The sequence below is a fragment of the Hyperolius riggenbachi genome, chromosome 3 (assembly GCF_040937935.1).
Source record: "Hyperolius riggenbachi isolate aHypRig1 chromosome 3, aHypRig1.pri, whole genome shotgun sequence".
NCBI lineage: Eukaryota > Metazoa > Chordata > Amphibia > Anura > Hyperoliidae > Hyperolius > Hyperolius riggenbachi.
The window spans coordinates 187,834,539-187,858,243 of record NC_090648.1 but is presented as its reverse complement, the minus strand read 5'-3'; the positions used below and the strand labels follow the sequence as shown (position 1 = coordinate 187,858,243).

Sequence of the window (23,705 nt, the reverse complement as noted above, 5' to 3'; positions counted from 1 at the left end):
TGTTGGCGCTTTATAAAATAATAATAATAATAATAACATGGGCAGGGGTTATTAGGGTTCGTCTGAGGTCATGACTATCAGATGGTAAAAAATAATATAAAATAAAAAATGGCATGCAACATTGCAAAGATGCTATCACACACTGATCAAACACTTGCCTTGTGTTCAATTGTCTTCTTGGCATTCTGTACATAATGGTGCTTTATGCCAGCAAGAAAATAAAAAAAGTTGCAACCTGTTTCTAAACACTGTAACCACTGTACATGTGCTGAGATCAAACATGCTGTGTGAGAGGTGCTCAAAGCTCGGCTAGAACTGCCACTGAAGTTTGGCATTCGGGCCCTTTTCCACTAGCTATCTCTAGCGTTTGCGCTAAACGCTAGCGATTCAGCAAAAGTTAAAAATTTCCCGCGATTTGCCGACGTTTGTGATCGCGATTTTGCTATGCTGTGCACTGCATAGCAAAATCGCATCAAAAATCGTTCCGCGGCGCAATCACGATTTAGTAGAGAAATAATTGCAGTAGTGGAAATTACCTACCGCGATTCCTATGTTATTTAGCAAATCGTAGCGCTTTAAAAATCGCTATCGATTTGTGATTCAGCAATCGCTAAATTATTTTCTATCTTCCATTACCCAAATTTGGTGTCATCTTTGAGGTAACCCACCTCTATTTTCAATGTTATCGTTTTCAAATATTTTTATTTTCACATGGGCGCCTCTATCCCTTATCAATGCTGTTAATGTAAATACTTAGTGGGGCAGTTAAAACATGGTAAAGGCACTATGGCAAATGACCATGTGAATTGGCCCTACATGTGTACAGCCAGGATAAGGCTGACTATACACAACATAATCTAAATGTGCAGCTTTACTACGGTATTTGTAACAAGAGGATTAGAGATGGTCAGTTAGATGATGACAGTATCAGCTTGCATGCACATTTAATGTTGTATGCGGCTTGGATTGGGCAAATCCAAAATGGAAGTGTATTTGTATGGCCCAATTCTAAACTGCATGCAAGCAACTAATATTAGGATCTCCCTGACCATCCCTAGTGGGGACCAGTAGATTGTGTGTAACTCAGTCATACTGTATTGTGCAGTCAGAATGTGTGCTGCAGGCCACCATATGCTCATAGCCATTGAATGATCACAGGTGCCTGCAGCTATAGCAGCATCAGAACACAGTTATTTATGGGGAAGCACATAGCTCACATATCATCAGGCCATGACTGCTGAGGGAAAAGACTAGCTGGGCTGCAAATACTTGTCTGGCAGCCTAGGTTTCCCTTTTGTCTATTAGCTCTGGGATTCTTGTGTTCCTATGTGGTTTTAAGAGAACAGCATATAATTGAGACAGCCAATTTTGGCGCAGCGCTGCGCAGAGGATTTGGGAAGGGCTCAGTGACTAATTTGGGCTCCAGCAATAGCCAGAGGCCAAATTAGTAAAAAGACGAGATCATGTGGAAAGTGGCAGTAGACGGAGCCTAAATTACATGCGCCCCCCCCCCCATGGTATGCTCATTCCCAACTGCCTGGCAATATCCAGAGCAGCACTAGTAACGGGTAGAGGTTCTCCTTACACTGCAGCCATGGTCAAGCTGTAGAGTACAAGACAGACAAGAGTGTCTAATAGAAAAAAAAAATGAAGTGAAATTCTATATTGTTAACTTGTGGGCACAAAGGTTACATTGTTAAGTTCATCAAAGCAAGGCCCACAACACATATGTACAGTGATCTTTCCACAAACAACGAAACAAATCGCTACAGTTCCTAAGTATGTACAAGGCCAGGTGCCTGCTAGCAGTCAGCACAGGCAATGGAGAGCAGGCTGCGGAGACGGTACAAAAGTCATCTAACTCAGCCTCTTCAGTTTATGAAAACGACTCAAGACTCCAGCCACCCAAAATTTCTGTGATTCCTCAGCCCTGATGGAGAAGCACCCCCCCCCCCCCAGAAATCAAAGCCAGCCTGAGATGCAACATGCACTTTTATCTTGCTGCGGAGTAACTCCACCGCATCTCATCTCACATACACATGTGGGGTTACAAGAGTTTAACTTAGCAGAAAAAAGTGCCCCTACAGGGTACTTACCTCTGAATCCTAAAGAGGCTTCCCAGTCATCCTCAGGAGGCTATTCCAGCCCTGTGACCCCCTAAAGAGAGCTTCCCGACACTTGTCAACATCTCCTGCATGCACACTAGCAAGAATCCACTCTGCTTTCTTTGGAAAAAGCCGGGCTAGACCAGTCCCATGCTACTGCACAAGTGCAAGCTGCCTGTGCAGTAGCATAGACCCGATCAGGCTTGGCTTTTTCCACAAGAGCCCAAGCGGGACTGTGCTACTTTCCAGGCAGGCCACTCTTAGGGGGTCTCAGTGCTGGATCGGCCTGGCTGAGGTCGAGAGAAGCCTCTTTAGGATCCAGAGGCTTCCCCCTCCCAAGGTAAGTATCTAAATTAAGCCTATTGAAACCTCATAGTTTTTCTTTTACTGCATCTGAAAGGTATGCATGGCCAGCAGCCAGGAGGATAAACTGCCGGACAAAGCACAGTTCTGCCTCCTGTGTAAAGCCAAAGCTCGGGTACAAAATTAGATGCTTACCAGAACAAAGGGAGGCCTCAGGATCCTATTGAGGCATCCCTCTGTATTCTGATATACCTGTTGCTGAGCGTGGCCCCCTGGAAGATTAGCGGCAAGGCATGGTCACTAATCTTATAAGGGCCAGGCAGCTCCTCCTCCTGCAGCATGGCCATGCGAGCCTGCCCACACAAGCACAGTACGCTGGAGCCGCTCATGTATGAGCAGCTCCGTGCTACTGTGCATGCGCGTCCGTGCTTGTAACAGAGGAGGAGTGTGGCCCTGATTGCCCAGTTACCTCATGGTGAACCAGAACTCCTAGGAGTGTGTAATGCTGGGGATACACAGTTCGTTTCCCCCCTTATCAATCAAGCCGCTGATGGCTCAATTGATAATTTCCGACAGGTCCGATGACCCGCCGGAACGATTCCCTGCTCGATCCCCGCGGGCGGACAATAGCGGGGAGTGGAGCGGAAGATAAGGAAGCGCCCGCGGGGACGAGCGGGAATCGATCTGGACGGCGGCGGGGAAGCGGCGGGAGTCGATCCGGCGGCTAATCGAGCCGCCGGATTTTACCGTGTAAGCCCAGCATAAGGGGCTGATAGAGATCAAAAAGCTTCCATTAACAGGGACAACAGAGAGCTCACTCCAACCTAAATATTCACAAGCACCTTCTTTTTTAGGAAGGCAAACTTCTAATTCTCATTCCACTACTCCCACTGTTTACGTCCAATTATTAGCACCCCCCCCCTTTACAAGAATATGCACGTGCAAATAATTGACAGCACCTGTGTGGCATTTATTGTCAGCTGTTGATGGTATAGGATGGGGCATCTAATTCAAAAACATCCAAACAAATAGAAATCACCCATCGGGCATTACACATAATACTTTTCAACTATCCACAAATAAGCAACCCCTTATGGTTGCTGATACAGGAACCAAGGGGTGGTGGTTAAATGATAATTGTGAACGAGCCTGAAAGATTCAATTAAAGTATACCTGAACTGAGAAGGCTATGGAGGATGACCTTTTCCCCTTTAAAACAATGTAAATTGCCTGGCTGTTCTGCTTGTTCTCTGCCTCTAATACGTTTAGTCATAGCCCTGAACAAGGGTATGCGATTCAGGCCCTTCTGATGTATGAAAGATCAGAAGGATGCCAGGCAACTGATATTGTTTAAAAGGAACCGAGGTGAGAGTGATATGTAGGCTGCCACACTAATTTCCTCTTAAACATTACCAGTTGCCTGGCTGTCCTGCTGATCTCCGTGGCTGCAATAGTGTCTGAATCACACCAGAAATAAGCATGCAGCTAATCCAGTCAGAAATACCTGATCTGCGTACTTGTTCAGTGTGTATGGCTAAACTATTATAGGCTGAGGATCAGCAGGAATGCCAGGCAATCTGCATAGTTTAAATGGAAATAAATATGGCAGCCTCCATAGCCCTTTAACTTCAGGTGTTCTAACCTTAAGTTAATCTAAGGTGCCCAGTTTAACTTACTTAGGGCTCCTCCCACCTTCTGTAGTCCTTCAGGTCCCTTCTCGCTATACTCTGATCCATTCAGCAGCTGTGCCTCTCCGCAAGCATGCAGACTAAGCTAGTTGCTGGCTACAGTGCATGAATGGCCCCGCCGCACTCCTCCTCGATTGCGTTCACAGCAAGCACAGAACGCTCCCAGCTACAGGACTGCGAATGAGGAGGTGCCTGGCCCAGGGCCGCACATAGAGCTTTCAGAGGGGACAGCTGCTGAATCTATTGGACCAGAATGACAGTGAGGGGGACCACAAGGACTACAGAAGACCAGAAGAAGCCCTAGGTAATTTAAACTAGGCAGTTCCTTTAAAAGGAGAAGTGAAAGGGCTCAAACCCACTAGAAGCCTTTTCTAAGCGCTAGTGATTTGAAAAAGCTCTTGCTAAGGCAATGCTATGGGGGATTTTTATAAAATCACATCGCTGAAGTGAGATCACACTTACATTAGCAAGAGCTTTTCAAATCACAAAGCACTCAGAAAAATGGCTCCTTGTGGGTTATATGGAGGCTGCCATATTTATTTCTATTTAAGCAATACCAGTTGTCTAGCTATCCTGCTGATCCTTTGCCTCTAATACATTTAGCCATAGACCGTGAACAAGCTTATGCAAGGTACACTCTGAGATTTTCTGGCAGATTTACTGTCAGATCGATTATTTCCAACCTGTCCGATCTGATTTCCGATCGAATTCCGAGTATTTTCCGATCGATTTCCAATCGGAAATCGATCAGAAAATGATCGGAAATCAGATGGAACATGTTAGAAATAATTGATCTGACAGTAAATCTGGCAGAAAATCTCAGTGTGTACCTAGCATTAGGCAGATCAGGTGTTTCTGACAGTATTAGATCTGATAAGATATATCTGCATGCTTGTTTTTGCTGTAATTAAAGCGGAATATAACCCTGCATTTCAACTTTGCTCTAAAACATTATTTACAGCACATTATATGCAACCAGCATTTTTTCTTTACTAGACCAGCATTGGAAGTAGGGCTGCACGATTTTAGGAAAAAATTGAAATTGCGATTTTTCTTTCAGAAATTGCGATTGATTTTTTCACGATTTTTTTTTTTTTTTTAAAGGAGACCCCTGATGAGGAGCAGGCAGGTGTAATGACACACGCCTCCTGCTGGCAGGACAATCGGCCACCCACACACAAACCTTGAGCATCTCCAGCAGCTTCTCCCGGTTGTAGATGGTGCCGATCTCCTGTCCCAGCACGCAGTCCAGCAGGCAGCTCACCGGATTGGCAATGGGGAAGGTGATAATCATGAAGAAGCGGGTGAGGAAGAGCGTGTTGGCCCCCACTGCCAGGCCGTGGTGGGAGCACAATCTCTCTCAGCACCACGATGCCCATGGTGGAGGTGGCCACAGCAGCCAGCCTGGAGCCGATCAGCTCGTCCAGCAGGGTGGTGAGCGTAGTGTTGACCAGCAGCAGGGAGCACAGCAGGCGGCGCACAGATTCGATCTTGGCGGCGTACTTCCTCTCCCGGTCCGTGCCACACCGCTGCACCACCCATAGCTCCATGGGGTCCAGCGACATCAGCCCCAGGTTCAGGCCGCTGAAGATGCCGAACAGGGCGAGAAGCACCGCGATGATGAGCGCCTGCAGCCAGATCGGCATGAGAGGCCTGTGCTCCTCCAGGACCCGCAGGCGGCCGTCAGGGCCCGGGTGCAGAGTCCGGGGCCCCGGCGGGAGCACAGACCCGCGAGTGATGGGTCTTCCGCAGGGGCAGCACTTCCAGGTGTAGCAGAGCGGCCGTGCCCGCCGCCTCCTCGCTCACGTTCAGCCTGGTGTGGTTTCACGTCAGGTCCTGAGTGCTCACCCCGCAGTGGCGGTTGTCCTGTCCTGGCCGCCCAGTCCCGCCTAAGTGAAGGCCAGCAGCTGGGCGCTGTCGGCTCGCAGGTGAAGGCCAGCAGCTGGGCGCTGTCGGCTCGCAGGTTGATGCCATAGAAGCGGAGCTGCAGCCAGCTGCCCTCCGTCACCTCCAGCTCCCCGTCCACTGACAGCTCGGTTCGCAGGTTGATGCCATAGAAGCGGAGCTGCAGCCAGCTGCCCTCCGTCACCTCCAGCTCCCCGTCCACTGACAGCTCGGTGTGTCGGTACTGCCCTCCAGCCGGAAGCCTGGGAATCCGTCTGCAAAGCACACAGCGCGGGTAAAAGGTGCAAACTCCACAAAGCGCCGAAAACCGCGATTTTCAAGATACTGACGATCAGAAGATCATCTTCTAATGAATCGTGGTTTCGATTAAAAACCGAGAAACCGTGCACCCCTAATTGGAAGGGTTAAACACAGAGGTTTAAAGTTCCGTGGAGAGATATGCAGAAGTTCAGATAGATACATTTAACTAAATAGAATGTAACAAGTGATAAATGTTACACACTCTTCGGCTGTCCTCCAGCTCCTTCTCAGTCAGAGAGAGTGAGTCACATTCAACACTTAGACACATTTATGTAAACAAAATGTATCTATGTAAGCTTCGGATGCGTCTGCAGAAATCTCCAGGAACTTTAAAGCTCCGTGTAACCCTTCCAATGCTGGTCTAGTAAAAAAAAAAATGCTGGTTGCATATAATATACTGTAAATAATGTTTTAGAGCAACGTTGAAATGCAGGGTTATAGTCCGCCAAATAGATCAGCAGGGCTACCAGGCAACCAGTATTGTTTAAAAAGGAAACAAACATGGCAGCCTCCATATACGTCTCACTTCAGATATGATAAGCAATATTGATATGACAATGGGTTACAGTTCTTAACTGTAAATTCCAAGTACAATTTAAAAGAAATATGAATTGATATTACATACATAATTACTCCACTATCCACTAACTAAATAATACTAAAAAAATGACCTCTACATATCAGTCTTCTGCCAGGTATAATCGTTGACTGCCTCTGACAACTCCAGTGTGCGTATAGCAGCCCCCACTCCCTCTAGATCAGCAATGCAACCTGGCGGATCACCTAGAACGAGAACACCGATCTCCCCACTTACCCTGTCTGCCATGTGATGTCACTCCCACAATGCTGCTGCCTCCCCCCGCCCTTCGTAGAACAGAACTTGTAGGTAAGCGACATGCTTGCATATCCTCAGCCCTGCAATGTTGCCTGTGCGTGCGATCGGGTCCCTATTGCCATCGGGCGGCACTGTTTAAGCGTGTGTATGGGGCTTCAAACTGCCAAAACAATCACCTTATGTTTCCTTGCAAAACTAGCATCAATATATTGTTTACCGTTCAGTACTTCCTGCTGGCGTATAAAGCTTCTCTCTGCTCTCATATCAGTCTGCACAGAGCAGGAAATTAAATTTAGACATCCCTAGATACTGCCTTTAGGTTCACTACAGTATAGGTCTTATCTAAACAAGCAGAAAGTTTTGAAGAAGGCTGGTACCGCTCGCTGGAAAACTTAATACAGAAAAAGAATAATCTTTCAGGCTACATTCACAGTGGGATGTTGCGTTGTGATGAGACGTTAAAGTCACAACGCAGCATTACAACGCAACACAAAAAAAGGTGGTAACATACATTAAACACTGCATTACCGTTGCATACAGTAAGTACAGCAAAGCATACAGGCAATGAAAAGTATGCTTTCCTGTACCTGGTAACGTTTGTTACAATGCTATGCTAATATCGCACAGTGAATGACCCATAGGCTTATCATTGCAGTGCAGTAAGCTGCGTTATAAGAGTTTATAACACAGCTCCGCAACGTCCCACTGTGAATAAGCCCTCAATATACAGTTTATTTTTATGCATGCACATATCCACATCCTTTCTACAGACACCTTTTAATGACAGCTCACACAGCACAATACTCCATTAGATCTGTAAAAGTAATAAATTATGTAATTGCACTTCTAAGGGGAATAATGTCTTTAGATATACTGCAGAAAGCCTTTCATCAACATAAGTAATGAAACTGCACATCTAAAGCTAACCAAACACTGGGATATTTTTAACTGATTAGCCCAGGGGTGAACAAATTAATACGGAATCCATGAACTGGCTCCACTGACAACAATTACAGAAAACCTCAAAAGTTGAGTCTAAGAACTCGTTTCCACTATTGCGGTGCGGAATCGCCTGGATTCCACCGCGGATGGAATCGCATGCGGATGCGATTCCCCATGCGTTTTTGCCGCGAATTCGCATAGGTGAGGGTATATGCGAGTTTTAACAATGTCATTGCCTGTGTGAATTTACATTGGTACCTATGCGAATTCGCGGCAAAAAACGCATGGGCAAAACGCATGCGATTTCCCTATTAAATACATTGCATGCGATTCGCATGCATTCCACTCTCAGGCGAAATCGTTGGCTCTTATGTGCGTTTTTTCACCGCTCAAAAAAACGCACATCACCAACGCAACAGTGGAAACAGGCCCATTCACTTGTATACCATGTGCGAATCCGCATGCGTTGGACGCATGCGGATTCGTGATAGTGGAAACGAGCCCTCATACACACTACTCAGCACAGGCGGTTGTTGGGGTCATCTCAGGCCGACAAACCAATGTGTATAAAAGTCTGAGGTATCTTAGAGATTTAGCATGTCAAAAAATTAAACAGAAACAGAAACCTATTTAAAAAAAAAGGGGGGGGGGGGGGAGAGAGGTATGCTATTTCTACTTGTGTAAAAACAATTAAAAAAAAAAAAAAAAAAGCCCATAGAAGGCTGTCAATATTACAAGCCATGTGTACAACAGAAATTAATAATAATCTGCCATTATAAAATTAAAACCAGTGGACGACCATCAACAGTATAGTCCCCCCCCATGTAGGATTCAGTGAAACCTGGGTTCCAAAATAAAGTGCTAATAAGGTACTAAGGATAATAAAGTTGACAACAACAACAACAACAACAAATAACATTTGTAAAGCGCTTTTCTCCCGTGGGACTCAAAGAACATAAGCATGGCTCAGACCATCGTGGTACAGAGGAAGAAATTTTATAAGTCTGGAAATGCCAGGCTAAACAGGTAGCTTTTCAGTCTGGATATGAATAGCTCCAGGGATGGTGCTGTCTTTACTGGGTGTGGTAGGGAGTTACAGAGAGTAGGGGCAGCATGGCAGAAGGCTCTATCTCCAGATTTTTTGAGGTGCACTCTGGGAGTGACCAAGTTTACAGAACTTGCTGATCTGAGGTTGTGAGAGGTGTGGTGCAGCTTTAGCAAGTCCTTCATATATCCAGGGCCCAGACTGTGCAGGGATTTGAATGTCAGCAGTCCAATCTTGAAGAGTATTCTCCATTCTACTGGTAGCCAGTGCAGTGAGCGAAGGATCGGTGTAATGTGACAGTGGCGAGGCTGGTTTGTTAGCAATCTGGCAGCAGAATTCTGCACTAATTGCAGGCGACACAGGTCCTTTTTGGGGAGGCCAACATAAAGGGCATTGCAGTAGTCCAGTCGTGATGTGATGAAGGCGTGGACTAGGGTTGGAAGATCCTCTGGGGGAATCAGATGTTTAATCTTTGCAATGTTCTTCAGATGAAAGAAGGAGGATTTAACTACAGATGAAATTTGGTTTCTGAAACTCAGTTCCCCATCGATTAGTACGCCAAGGCTGCGCACAAGGTTGGAGCTGTTTATATCTGAATTCCCAATCCTGATTGGTGTTGCTTTAGGATAGAGCTGTTTTGATGGCGGGCACTGGCCTTGGACAAACAGGACCTCAGTTTTGTCAGCATTCAGTTTCAACCAGTTATCATTCATCCATGCCTGTAGCTCAGCTAAGCAAGAGTTTATTTTTGGGGTAGGGTCTGTTCCACCAGGTTTGAAGGACAGGTATAGCTGTGTGTCATCGGCGTAGCAGTGGTACGTCAGGCCATGTCGTTGGATAAGTGTGCCGAGTGGCAACATGTAGATTGCAAACAGCAGAGGGGATAGGATTGATCCTTGTGGCACTCCGAATTGTAGAGGTGCAGGTTTGGACATTATAGGTCCTAGGGATACTCTCTGTGTTCTGTCAGTCAGGAATGATCTGAACCACTGGAGGACTGATCCACTGATGCCACAGTACTCCTGCAGTCTGTTAAGCAGGATTTCATGTTGAAGGTGCCATAGTGGAAAATTCATATAATCACAATTAATGTATAATAAAAAAACACGGTGAACAACATGCCGTATATACGCGAGAATAAGCCGACCCGAGTATAGGCAGGCCGACCCCCCCAACTTTTAGCTAAAAAAAAAAGTTGTGAAAAATGATTGACTCAAATATAAGCCGAGGATAGGAAATGCACGAGTGGTGCAGGTGGAAATGATACACAGGACTCAGAAAAACTGAAAGATTATAACAAAAATGAACATGCTTTTATGCACTTGGAGATAGTCATTAGTGCCCCCCCCCCCCCCCCCCCCCGTGCAGCACCCACTACAATATGGAAGAAAAAGCTACAAGCGCAACTGATTGGCTGTGTTATCCCCCAGCAAGCCGCCAGACAAGAATGTCAGGCAGCTTTGAGGGTGTCCTCTTTGCCACTCTGCCCTCCCCCGAGTGTCTTCTTAGGGCAATGCAAACTAGCATGGCTCCGGATTATAATAATCGAATCGGATGGTCGATCGGTCGCCAAGTTGCCTGATGTATGGCTACTATAATATATTAAAATCTGTCTAGTGCAGTATTCCCCAACCCCGTCCTCAGGGCCAACCAACAGTGCATGTTTTGTGGAAATCCACAGAGGTAGTTAATCAGCTCTGCTGAGACGCTAATTACCTCACCTGTGCGTGTTTGTGATTTTCTGCAAAACAAGCACTGTGAGTCCGCCTTGAGGACAGGGAACTAGGGTCTAGTGTTCACTTCTCAGCTGTTTCTACTCCTCAGCTCAGTTTCGTCAGTTTGCTATGGTTTACTAAATGCCTCTGACAATGGAATGTAAACAAAAGATAAGGTTATCACTGCTTCTGATAGAAAGAAGCATTCACCTGAAGAACAAAGTGCTCTGTTTAAAGAGACACTTAAGCCAGAAAAAAAAAATTAGTTTAAAGGTCCATACACACGTCGGATTTCCGTGAACGACGGGTCGTTTGAACGTCCCGTCGTTCAGTCCGGCGGATCGCTCAAACTCACTCTTATCAAGCGAACGACAGTCTGTACACACGCTCGGTTCAGCGGGCGAACGGCTGAACGACGGGACGTTCAAACGACCCGTCGTTCACGGAAATCCGACGTGTGTATGGGCCTTTACTCACCTGGGGCTTCTACCAGCCCCCTGCAGCAGTCATGTGCCCTCGCAGCCACTCACTAATTCTCTGGTCCTCCGCTGCCAGCTAGTTTCGTTTTTGCAGACAGGCCCGTCAGGACTGGCCACGCGTAGCTTTTTCCGCATTCCCGACTGTAATGCCTCAGTTTTTTTAAACCACCGACTCTTTTATTTTGTGGTAGTAGATTTTATGCTGTAATCTTTTAGAGCAAGGAAGAAATGCTGAGTTTCATACCACTTTTTTTTTTTTAAATCAATCACCCTCAACTACCCAGATCCTTTTCCTCTACAATTAGTGTTATGGGCATGTTCCCACTGCATACATTCTGATGTGCTTTTCACAACACATGTGATTAGGAAATTGCAGTGACATAGGTTTTCTCACTGAATGCCTATACTGCTGTTCCCACTAATGTGATTCAATACATTGTGAAAATCAAATGAACTGCATGCATGCTGCCTTTTTGGTGAGACTAAAGGCCCATCCACACGTCCGGTTTTTGCGAATGACGGGTCGTTTGAACGTCCCGTCGTTCACCCGCTAACTCGGGCGTGTGTACAGACTGTCATTCGCGTGATAAGAGTAAGTTTGAGCAATCCGCCCGGCGGATCGCTCAAACTCACTCTTATCACGCGAACGACAGTCTGTACACACGCCCGATTTAGCGGGCGAACGACTGGACGGGACGTTCAAACGACCCGTCGTTCTCAAAAAACGGACGTGTGTATGGGCCTTTAATTTGTCCCATTCAATATAACTGAATGGGGGTTGGCAAACAAACCACAAATCACACATTACCCACACAAGAAGAATGAATGTGTTTTCCTTGTGTGCTTTGTATTGGGGTCTCCCTAATCAGATTTACAAGGCAACTGACTGACACCAAAGCTTGACTAGGTGTCAGGTATTAAATCAATAACTCAATCCAAAACCTGATTAGCCCTGTGCAAAGTTTCTATTCAGCCCACTGGAAATCAAGAGATACTGAAGTGAGAGGAATACATAGGTTGCCACCTTCGTTCTGCAATACTCAGTGCCAGTTGCCCGACTTCTGTGTGCTAATGCTCTGCCTCTATACTTTCACTGTCCCAGAATGAGCATGCCAATCAGATGCTTCAAATCAGGTCTGACTCCACTGGCTGAATGCTTGTTGTGTGATTCAAAAATCAGTAAAGCCAAAAGTTGAGCATGACAGCCAGGGAGCAGGCATCTATATATATAATAGAGTAAGTGCCTCAACCTTCAAGCAAGAAGAAGAAGTACTTTGCATGAGAAAATGTATGCGTGCTCAAACACCAAGTTTAAGGCCTCTTTTCCACAGACTGTTGAGCTGTGTGCTCAGCAAGCAGTTACCAGGCAGCAGCAAGCAGTTACCAGGCAGCAGTGAGCAGTTGAGAGAGTTTGAGAGGCATTTCACTGCCTATCAACAGTCCATGGAAAAGAGGCCTTACCCTAGCAAGTCTGACTTTGCAAATCTAGCACGCATAATTTTCCTCATGGAAAGCATTTTTTGCAGTTGTATCCTCTGGAGGCAGGTTGTGGATGGCTTGCTCTGGTGGTGTGAGCCCTGGAGTGAGTTGTCTGCACCTGTCCTTCCCCCCCCCCCCCCCCCCACCCCGGAGTGTTGTATGTGAGCCAGCCCTGAGCTCTAAAGCTCGGGGTGACCCATGCTTCACTCCTTTCTAATATGGTGCCCCCAAGTTAATGCGCATGTAGAAGAACGCAATGGACGTTAAAGAGAACCCGAGGTGTGTTTAAAGAATGTTATCTGCATACAGAGGCTGGATCTGCCTATACAGCCCAGCCTCTGTTGCTATCCCAAACTCCACTAAGGTCCCCCTGCACTCTGCAATCCCTCATAAATCACAGCCGTGCTGTGAGGCTGTGTTTACATCTGTAGTGTCAGTCTCAGCTGCTCCCCCGCCTCCTGCATAGCTCCGGTCCCTGCCCCCGTCTCTTCCCTCCAATCAGCAGGGAGGGAAGGGATGCAGGCGGGACAGGAGTTCTGCAGGAGGCGGGGAGAGCAGCAGACTGACACTATAGAGATAAACACAGCCAGCTCTGACAAGCTGTTTGTCAGCAGCGTGGCTGTGATTTATGAGGGATTGCAGAGTGCAGGGGGACCTTAGGGGGGTTTGGGATAGCAACAGAGGCTGGGCTGTATAGGCAGATCCAGCCTCTGTATGCAGATAATATTCTTCAAACCCACCTCGGGTTCTCTTTAAGGTAAGTGCCTGTTTTTAATATTGGGAGGTGGGGGCAGACGGGTCTCCCCGGCACTGGCCACGCTTGGGGGGGGGGGGGAGAGGGGGGGCGGCAACGCCACCAAGCCTTCCCCTCCAGGGTGCTGCTGTGGTTCCCAGACAGTGAAAGAGTCTGGGACCCCGCGGGCCCCCCGGTTGTATGGGGGCATTGAGAATCCGCCCCGTGGCGCTCCTGGATAGTGCAAATGTAGCATGAACTAATTCCCGCAGGGCGATCGCTTTGCGGCATTGGTTTTTGGACCCTGCATAGTTTGGCATGCGAAAGCAAATGCATATTTGCATGAGCATTGCCTCATGAATAGCCAATTAGGCCGGATTTGCAAAGCCAGACTTGCTAGGGTTAAACTTGGTGTTTGGCACGCATACATTTTCTCATGGAAAGCCTACTTCTTCTTCTTGCTTCAAGGTTGAGGCACGTACTCTATTAGATAGATAGATGCGGCGTATGCTACGACGCGGGTTGGCTAGTTGTTTATAAGAGAATGAAGATGGTAAACCCTTTATTCCTCTCACCTCAGGTTCCTTTTATGTTTCCTGCGGCACAATATTACCTAAAGCTGAAGTTTCAGGCCACCGGCTACTAAAGATGAAGTGAGATAGAACAAGTCCGGTTTCCTCCCACATCCCAAAAACATACTGATAAGTGAATTGGCTTCCACCTAAAATATCCCTAGATATAGGCTCATACACACGCTTGAGTAAAGTTGGCTGAGGCGGCCGATAACAACCCCCTTGGCCGGTAATCATGCATTTGTATGCCAGCCTCCGACCACCGAGTGATCCGCCCAGCAGATCTACTCACCCAACGGATGACCAACTTCTTTGAAAATGCTGCTCTCCCTGCCCGCCGCGTGAGGTCATCCACGCGCCACTCCGCCATCCCTGCACATAGCAAATGTACACATTGTGAGCTACACAGCTGACATGAGTCTGTACTGGCCAGCCCAGCGATGTCGCCCAAGCAGATTGGGTGACATACATCATATGTGTGCACGCACCTTATGATGGACAAGTACTATGGTAGGGATTGGTTTGTGAGCCCCCTTAAGGGACAGTTAAAGTGGATCCGAGATGAACTCTTACTCAATGCATAATTGTGTTCCTTTCCTATTGTTTATAGGGCATTCCTCAAGCCAAATACTTTTTTGTTTTTTGTTTTAATACTCTAATTCCCTTTAAACTAAAGAAGCCACGCCCACAGGTTTTCAGAGAGCCAAGGCACTTTCAGACAGTAGCAAGGGCTCATGGGAGCTCAGTCTGGGCAGGAGGAGGGGGAGGTATTACTAGCCATGTTGTTTGTAAACATTAAACAGAAACAGGCTTATCTGCATCTTGAGCACTCAGCCTGTGAAAAAAACCTAATCTCCCCTCCTCCCCTGAAATCTCTGGCTAGTAATACATCCCCCTCCTCCTGCCCAGACTGAGCTCCCATGAGCGCTTTCTACTGTCTGAAAATGCCTTGGCTCTCTGAAAACCTGTGGGCGTGGCTTGTTTAGTTTATAGGGAATTAAGAGTATTAAAACAAAAACAAAAAAGTATTTGACTTGAGGAATGCCTTATAAACAATAGGAAAGGAACACAATTATGCAATAAGTAAAAGTTCATCTCAGATCCACTTTAAACTCTCTAAATGCATACAGGGTGCATTTCTCTATGGTTTTCCTTACATCCTGTGTAATGCTGGGAATACACGGCTTGATTCTGAGCCATTTAGATGGCTCGATAGATCATTTCCGATCTCCCGCCCGATCGTTTCGCTGCTCGATTCCACATTGAACACAATGGAAAAAGATAAGAAAAACGAGCGGAAGATAAGATAATCGCCCCCGGAATCGATCGAGCGGTAGAATCGAGCCGTGTATGCCCAGCATTAGAGTTCAGTACCACTTTAATCAATGGGCTTGTTCACATTCAAATCATGGGGGTGGCAAGCTAGTCTAGTTTAGGTGACCCAGCAGGACCTCACCTAAAAAAAACAAAAACCTATCACTCACTGCATGCCATTCCCATAGCCAGTCAGCTGACTGTGGACGACATGCGCAATACACACAAGAAATAATCAGCAGAAGAGGAAGTGTGAACTAATGCTACGTACACACATGCGACAACGATCGTTCGTTGAGAACGACGAACGAACTTTTAATTGATGAAAGAACGACCTCAGTAAAGTTAGTTTTAAAAGGTGTGTAACGATCTGATCGTTAGAACGAACGTTACATCACGTAAAGCAACTATTGCGTCTGCGCATAAAAATGAGAAGTTTCATGGAGAAATAGCAAAATGCGCATGTCAAGCCTAGTACGAACGACCGTTTCCAACGATGTACTACTTTTGCAAACGATCGTCGTTGGTAAAAATCCGCCGAGACAGAACTTTCTTTTGTAGCGATTTGGCTCGTTCGTCGTTTGCCTTAATAGTCAGTGGTTCGTTTTTTAAAACGATCGTCGTTGTTAAAGATCGGGGAACGATCGTTACAAACGACTATAGTCGCATGTGTGTACGCACCTTAAGGATGGTCAATAAGATGCAAAACATTCCTCCAAGTTGAAGCGGGGTAATGCAAATTTATGCAGCTTGAAAATGGATCAATAGAATCCCTATTTACAGAATTTGCACCAACTCAAAATTATTTCGATCTCATCAACTATCTCTATTAATGAGTGATACCCGTTAGCTTAAATGATTTATAAACTGGCAGTTGTTAGTTTCAGGTTTCCTATGAAACCCCTGCAAAAATCTGGTTCCACCTATCGCAATTCAGCTTTCCATAAAGCAAGAAACCTCCTGTAAGTGTTAGCACTCTTACTTTTCAGCACTACAGTCCTAAGTTCAAATTTCAGCCAGTTCATATGTTTATATGGAGTTTATATGTTGTGTTTTCTTCAGCCACTCCAGCATCAAAAATACACACTGATGAATTAAATGTACCCCCAAAAACTGTCTAGCCGCGTGCACCCTGGTCACGCTCCGCACATGTGCAGTATGTGGCAATTGCTGTTGTGCATGCGCAGAATGCTTCAGGCAACGGGAGCGCAACCAGGGTGCACGCGGCTCGAGGCGTGCATGCGCAGTAGCCACCAAAAGTCCAGCTTTGTGGGGGTCGCCGCTCCTGGCTGAAGGGCATCACGAGGATGTCAAGGGCACAGTACGAGTCCTGGGGGCTGGATGAAACCCCGGGTAAGTTAAAATGCTTTTTTAACTTTTTAAAATTTCACTTAAAGAGAATCTGTATTGTTAAAATCGCACAAAAGTAAACATACCAGTGCGTTAGGGGACATCTATTACCCTCTGTCACAATTTCGCCGCTCCTCGCCGCATTAAAAGTGGTTAAAAACAGTTTTTAAAAGTTTGTTTATAAACAAACAAAATGGCCACCAAAACAGGAAGTAGGTTGATGTACAGTATGTCCACACATAGAAAATACATCCATACACAAGCAGGCTGTATACAGCCTTCCTTTTGAATCTCAAGAGATCATTTGTGTGTTTCTTTCCCCCTGCAGCTATCTTCCACTGAAGTGTCAGGCTGTTTCTTACTGCAGAGTGCAGACAGCTCTGCCCATATGTAATTCATCAGTATGTGAAAGCACAGCCAGCTCAGAGGAGGATTTATCCAGCTTGTAAAAGATAAGAGAGAAGCTGCCCTGATCTAAATAATACACAGGCAGTGTGCAGAGAGGGGCCTGGAGGGGGGAGATGCATCACAGAACCACAACACTGAAGAACTTGGCAGCCTTCCAGACACAGGCTGACAAGTCTGACAAGAGAGAGATAAGTTGATTTATTACAGAGATGGTGATAGTAGAACGTGCTGCAGTTAGCCAGAACACATTAGAATAGCTTTTGGAACTTGTAGGATGATAAAAAACAGGATGCAATTTTTGTTACGGAGTCTCTTTAAAGCGGTTTAACACCCAGCATTACAACTTTGCTTTAAAAGATTGCTTACAGCTTAGAAATTATTATGCCAGATTTTTGTTTTAAGCAGAAATTCACTGAATGGGTTAAACATGACATTTTAGTGTTGGATTTAACTAGGAATCCGCATCCGTTCTTATCTTTAGTTACAAATGTATCTTTGTTTGGAATGCAATTAGACCTCTGAAAAGCCTGCCGGGGAAGCTCTCTTTGTTCTCTCAGAGCAGTGTTTGTTTATTACTTTGTAAATAGATACATTTGTAACTAAACCTTAGCACAGAGAAGGATTTCTAGCTAAATGCAGCACTAAAATGTCATGTTTAATCCATTCAGTGAATTTCTGCAAAAAAAAAAAAATCTGGCATAATAGTTTCTAAGCTGTAAGCAATCTTTTAAAGCAAAGTTGAAATGCTGGGTGTTAGACCACTTTAAGTTTCCCCTTTAGGCTACTTTCCCACTAAGACGTTGCGTTAGGTGCTACGTTAAGGTCGCATAACGTGCACCTAACGCAACGCATAATGGGGTTGTAGCTGGACGTTACATTGAGCCGCGTTGAGCGGCTCTTCACACGTCCTGTGATGCGTAATCACGTGGTCCCGTCGGCCAATCGCCGCACAGAGCGGCGCTCCAGGAAGTAAACACTGCACGTCACACCGTGCAGTGAATATTAATTAGCCATGTGCCTGTCCGCGGAGGGGGGAGTCCTCCTCCTCCAATACTACTGAGCATGTGCAAACAGTCTAACGCGGCTTAGCCACGTAGAACGCACAGCATGCAGCACTTTAAAATAACGTGAAGCGTTACAATGTAACGCAACGTGGGCACTGTGAACAGCCCATTGATTTTTCATTGCTGTGCGGTGGGGTGCGTTACAGACTGTGCTAACGTGCGCCTGTAACGTCCCACTGTGAAAGCAGCCTTAAAGTGACACTAAAGTGAAAAAAACCTTAAGATTTAATGAATTCTATGTGTAATACGGATAATTAATAGAACATTAGTAGCAAAGAAAATAATCTAATTTTTATTTTCCGTTTGATATCTTTTTTTTTTTTTTTTTACAACATTGCATCATTCTCTAATTTGTGCAGTTTACACATTACACTCAGCATTTTAAATGATTTCACAGACCCTTACAACTTTCTAATGATCCTTTCAACTTTCCTCTGCATTAAAACCTTAAAGCAACAAGAAACAATGAGAGTGCTGTCCACCACTTTTAAAAAGCAGCAGAGCTCAGTGAAGCTCTTTAGCATAGATAACAACTGAAGTTTCTTAAAGAGAATCTGTATTGTTAAAATCGCACAAAAGTAAACATACCAGTGTGTTAGGGGACATCTCCTATTACCCTCTGTCACAATTTCGCTGCTCCCCGCCGCATTAAAAGTGGTTAAAAATGGTTTTAAAAAGTTTGTTTATAAACAAACAAAATGGCCACCAAAACAGGAAGTAGGTTGATGTACAGTATGTCCACACATAGAAAATACATCCATACACAAGCAGGCTGTATACAGCTTTCCTTTTGAATCTCAAGAGATCATTTGTGTGTTTCTTTCCCCCTGCAGCTTTCATCCACTGAAGTGACAGGCTGTTTCTTCCTGCAGAGTGCAGACAGCTCTGCCCGTATGCAATTCTTCAGTATGTGAAAGCCCAGCCAGCTCAGAGGAGGATTTATCCAGCTTGTAAAAGATAATAGAGCAGAGAGAAGCTGCCCTAATCTAAATAACACACAGGCAGTGTGCAGAGAGGGGCCTGGAGGGGGGAGATGCATCACAGAACCACAACACTGAAGAACTTGGCAGCCTTCCAGACACAGGCTGACAAGTCTGACAGGAGAGAGATAAGTTGATTTATTACAGAGATGGTGATAGTAGAAAGTGCTGCAGTAAGCCAGAGCACATTAGAATAGATTTTGGAACTTGTAGGATGGAAGAAATCCGGATGAAATTTTTGTTACGGAGTCCCTTTAAAGAAAACCTGAACTGAAAATTAAAAGTCAAAATAAACATACACAAGTCATACTTACCTCCCGTGTAGTCTACTCATCAATCTCTTTCTCCTCTCCTGTATCCTGTTTGTCCACTGTGATTGACGGAATTCTCCGTTCTCCATTTTGAAAATGGCCATTACCCCATAACGGCTTTCTGGTCAGCACACTGTTAAACTGTACCATCGTCCACTTGAGCCATAGGGAAACATGGACATTACCGGGCACATCAGTTGTCCACTCAGCTATAACTGACAGTAACTGATATATAACTGACAGCAACTGATATATTTCAGTTCTGACAAAATGTTGTCAGATCTGGAAGGGATCATTGTCAGAAGCAAATGGTGAGCTTCTGAGAGGAACTGATGGCAAGGTAACTATTTAATGTTCATTTGAAGTTACCTCATGTGTTTATTTTAAATAATTTTACTCAGTACAGGTTCCCTTTAAAGAGAACCCGAGGTGGCATTGTATTACGTTAGTGGGGCACAGAGGCTGGTTGGGCACAGTAACACCAGCCTCTGTTTCCCCATCGTGTGCCTCAAAGACCCCCCTGCTCGCCGCTATACCCCCGCAGTGCTGGCGACACGCAGCGTGTCGCCAGCACAATGTTTACCCAAGCGCTGTCTGTCAGCGCCGCTCCGCCGCATCGCCGCTACCCGCCCTTGTCCCTTCCCTCCCGCTGATTGGAGGGAAGGGACGAGGGCGGGTAGCGGCGATGCGGAGGAGCGGCGCTGACAGACAGCGCTAGGGTAAACATTGTGCTGGCGACGCGCTGCGTGTCGCCAGCACTGCGGGGAGTATAGCGGCAAGCAGGGGGGTCTTTGAGGCACACGATGGGGCAACAGAGGCTGGTGTTACTGTGCCCAACCAGCCTCTGTGCCCCACTAACGTAATACAATGCCACCTCGGGTTCTCTTTAAAGAGGGCCCGAGGTGGGCTCAAAAAAGGAAAAAAAATAAATAAAAAGTAGGCTAACTGATCCGCAGGGCTGCAAAAAAACGCAGCGCCCGTAGGCCGCAATAGCCCACTTTCACTTGCGTGACCCCTGTGTTGTCTCCCATAGCATGCAGGGAGGCGGGGAAGTGGCGGGAGGCGTGGCCAGGGGGAGAGAGATGCCCAATGGCAGCTCAGGAAACCCTGTAGTAACACCCCTGGCGGGCATTTTAAACAGGGAATTCCTCTCCCCTGCTTACCTCCGAGTTAGCAACAAATTTTTGTGGGCTATAGCGCGGCGGTGGGGGGGGGGGGGGGCAGAGAGCAGCAGTTGGGGGACACAAAGCCATGTCATTAGGCAGAGAACATGGCTCTGTGTCCCATATGCCCCCTTGAAGATCCACCTCAGGTTCTCTAACTCTTCCTGTACTGGAAACCATATCAGACTCATATCTGTGCTGCTAATGTCTTATTTCTTAGCTGCACTACACATACAATTCATTATATCATAAGTTTATTTTCACTTCAGATTCTCTTTAAAGCTCTTCCTTTTATTAAGAGAAAATGGCCTGGTCACTAGGGTGGGTTTAACATCACGGTCCTCAATATGTTAAAGGGCAACTGTAGCGAGAGGAATATGAAGGCTGCCATATTTATTTCCTTTTAAACAATACCAGTTACCTGGCAGTCCTGCTGATCTATTTGGCTGCAGTAGTGTCTGAATAACACCAGAATCCAGCATGCAGCTAATCTTGTGGGATCTGAGAATAATGCCAGAAACACCTGATCTGCTGCATGCTTGTTCAGGGTTTATGACTAAAAGTAATGCTGGTATTACACCATACAATTTTCTGTTAGATTCTTCTGTTAGATTTTTCTGTTAAGCTACATACACACGTCGGATTTTCGCAAACGACGGGTCGTTTGGATGTCAAATTGGGCGTGTGTACAGTCTGTCGTTCAGCTGATAAGACTGGACTTGAGCGATCTTCAAAGCGGATCGCTCAAGTCCAGACTTATCAGCTGAACGACAGACTGTACAAACACCCGATTTGACATCCAAACGACCCGTCATTTGCGAAAATCCGACGTGTGAGCGAGCCTTTACATTTTCTGTTAGAATGCATAATTAGATTATTTTCTGTAGAGAATGGTTATTATCTCTGGTGCATTGTCTTCTGTTTATCTCCTGCTGAGCTGCACAATGCCTAATTGCTTAGCAGATAGATGGTAAGATAGATACATTTCCAACATGTTGAACTTTATCTATTTGGCAGGTAAATCTAACAGAAAATTGTATGGTGTATTCCCAGCATTATAGAGGCAATGGATCAGCAAGATAGCCAGGCAACTAGTATTGTTTAAAAAGAAATAAATATGGCAGCCTACATACTGTATACTTTTCACTGCAGTTGTCTTTTAGGAGACTTTATGAAGCCTTATGCTGGGCATACACGGTGCGTTTATGCGCCAGAATTGAGCCGCTGGCTCGAAGCCGGCGCGTCTCCGCTCGTCCGAGTGGATCGATTCCCTCTCATCCCCGTGGGCAGTTCTTTATCAGCCGCTCGTTTCTTCCACTGTCCGCCCGTGGGGATCGAGCGTGGTATCGATCCGCCGCCGTGATCGGACAGGTTGAATATTATCAATCGAGCCATCAGCGGCTCGATTGATAATAACTATCGCACCGTGTATGCCTAGCATAAAAGACATATAACCAATCCTCATCCATTGTTTTAGATTGTGTAGTGGGTGCAGAAATTTCATAACACAAGCAATTAGTAGACCTCCCACCCTACCAGATCTGCCAGTCCATGACTAGATCACAGGTGTTGAATGTAAATAACTTCCTCTCTGTAATCACCCCCTCTCGTCACGTTGGTCAATGACTGAGAAACCTGATCCCTATCCTAACAAATAACAATCCTCTCCAGAGATAGCAGTGCTCAGCAGCAGTACATCATCAATGCCCGAGCAGATGCAATCATGTCTGCCCTGCCCCTTCAGCAGTGCTCCGCTACTCATGACTGAGCACTTCCCTGACAGACCCCTCCATAGTGATGCAGGCCTGCAGTGCCACGATCAGCTCCATGGAAGGCTGTGGGCTATTAGTGGCACCTCAGCAGTGCGGGGGGCTCACTGTCCGATGCAGCACGGTGTTACCTGGCAGGCTGGGGCCCCCGTACCTCCGTGCGTGGCCACAGGGGGTCCCCAGCACCTAGGAATGCCTGGGAGAGTGGTGTCCCCGGTATACAGGGGGTCCCGTGGGTGTGGGGGGCACAGGGGCTCATCCCCAGCGTCTCTTACCGTGAAGGGGATATCATTGACGCTGCCCACCGAGTAGCAGTTGTCGCCGGGGTTAACGGCTCCGGTCAGCACCTGGTGGAGATGCATGGTCGGGACTGGACAGGGTGATGATGGCTGCTGTGATCAGTGATGGACTCCGGGCTCTCCCCCCATGTAACGCGGCGAGGGCCTCTCCTCCGTCCCAGCACAGGCCTCTCACTATGGCATGCTAGTGACTCAGGTGTCCGGCTTCTCCATGACCCGCTACCAGCGTCCTATCACCTGGCGGCGGCCGTGCTACGGGGAAAACAGGGGATTCCGGAGGACAGTAGGGAGGACGCACAAGCTGCGGGCGCGTTCACGTGTGGTTGTCACGGACGCGCGCTCTCCGCCCCAGCACAGCGGCAGCAACGCTATCACCTTCTGTCTCCTCTGTACGGCATCCCCACACCACCCGCCCACACACACTGCATCACTGGGAGCGCTGTGCGGTCTGTGCATGGCAGCATCACATGTGAGCAGGCGTGCTGTCCATTTGTGCTATGCGGGGTAGGTAGTGTGAACTAGTAGCAGCTTCAAATGCCATAATCTAGCATTAATTCCTGTTAGTGGTGCCTCACCCTCTTCCATCCTTGGAAAATGCCTAATGTGCCTAGGTATGAACACATGTCGTCCATCAAAGTGCATGAGCGACAAACTGTACGACTTGTATTTTCTGTGCACCAACCAACTGAATGACCAGCGCATTGGTATATCCTATACTTGTGTGCAAGCGAAACAAGGGACTGTACGACATGGCAGCTCTCAAAAGTACTTACACTTGTGGCCAATTGCACGATATCGGCCCAACAGTGGTCCAACAAACAAATATCTGATGACACCGGGCAGTTTGCTTGAGCGTATGTATGTGCCTTAAAACTTCCTTAGTTGGTATTGCATAAACATCTTCTGGGTGTTTCATAACCTTATCCAGCCAGCTTGTGCCTGTCCC

At 46.6% G+C, this 23,705-nt stretch overlaps 1 protein-coding gene across 4 annotated transcripts in view; it reads right to left on the bottom strand.

The window, feature by feature from the left end:
• Window positions 1-23,114, bottom strand: part of DMXL2 (Dmx like 2) — a 210,867-nt gene extending 187,753 nt beyond the window's left edge. For all 4 annotated transcript variants that reach the window (XM_068275436.1, XM_068275438.1, XM_068275437.1 and 1 more), the window contains exon 1: window positions 22,736-23,114. In XM_068275436.1, the coding sequence (XP_068131537.1) occupies window positions 22,736-22,822 (87 nt within the window). In that variant the 5' untranslated portion in view covers window positions 22,823-23,114. The remainder of the gene's footprint in view (window positions 1-22,735) is intronic.
• Between the last annotated feature and the right edge of the window lie 591 nt (window positions 23,115-23,705).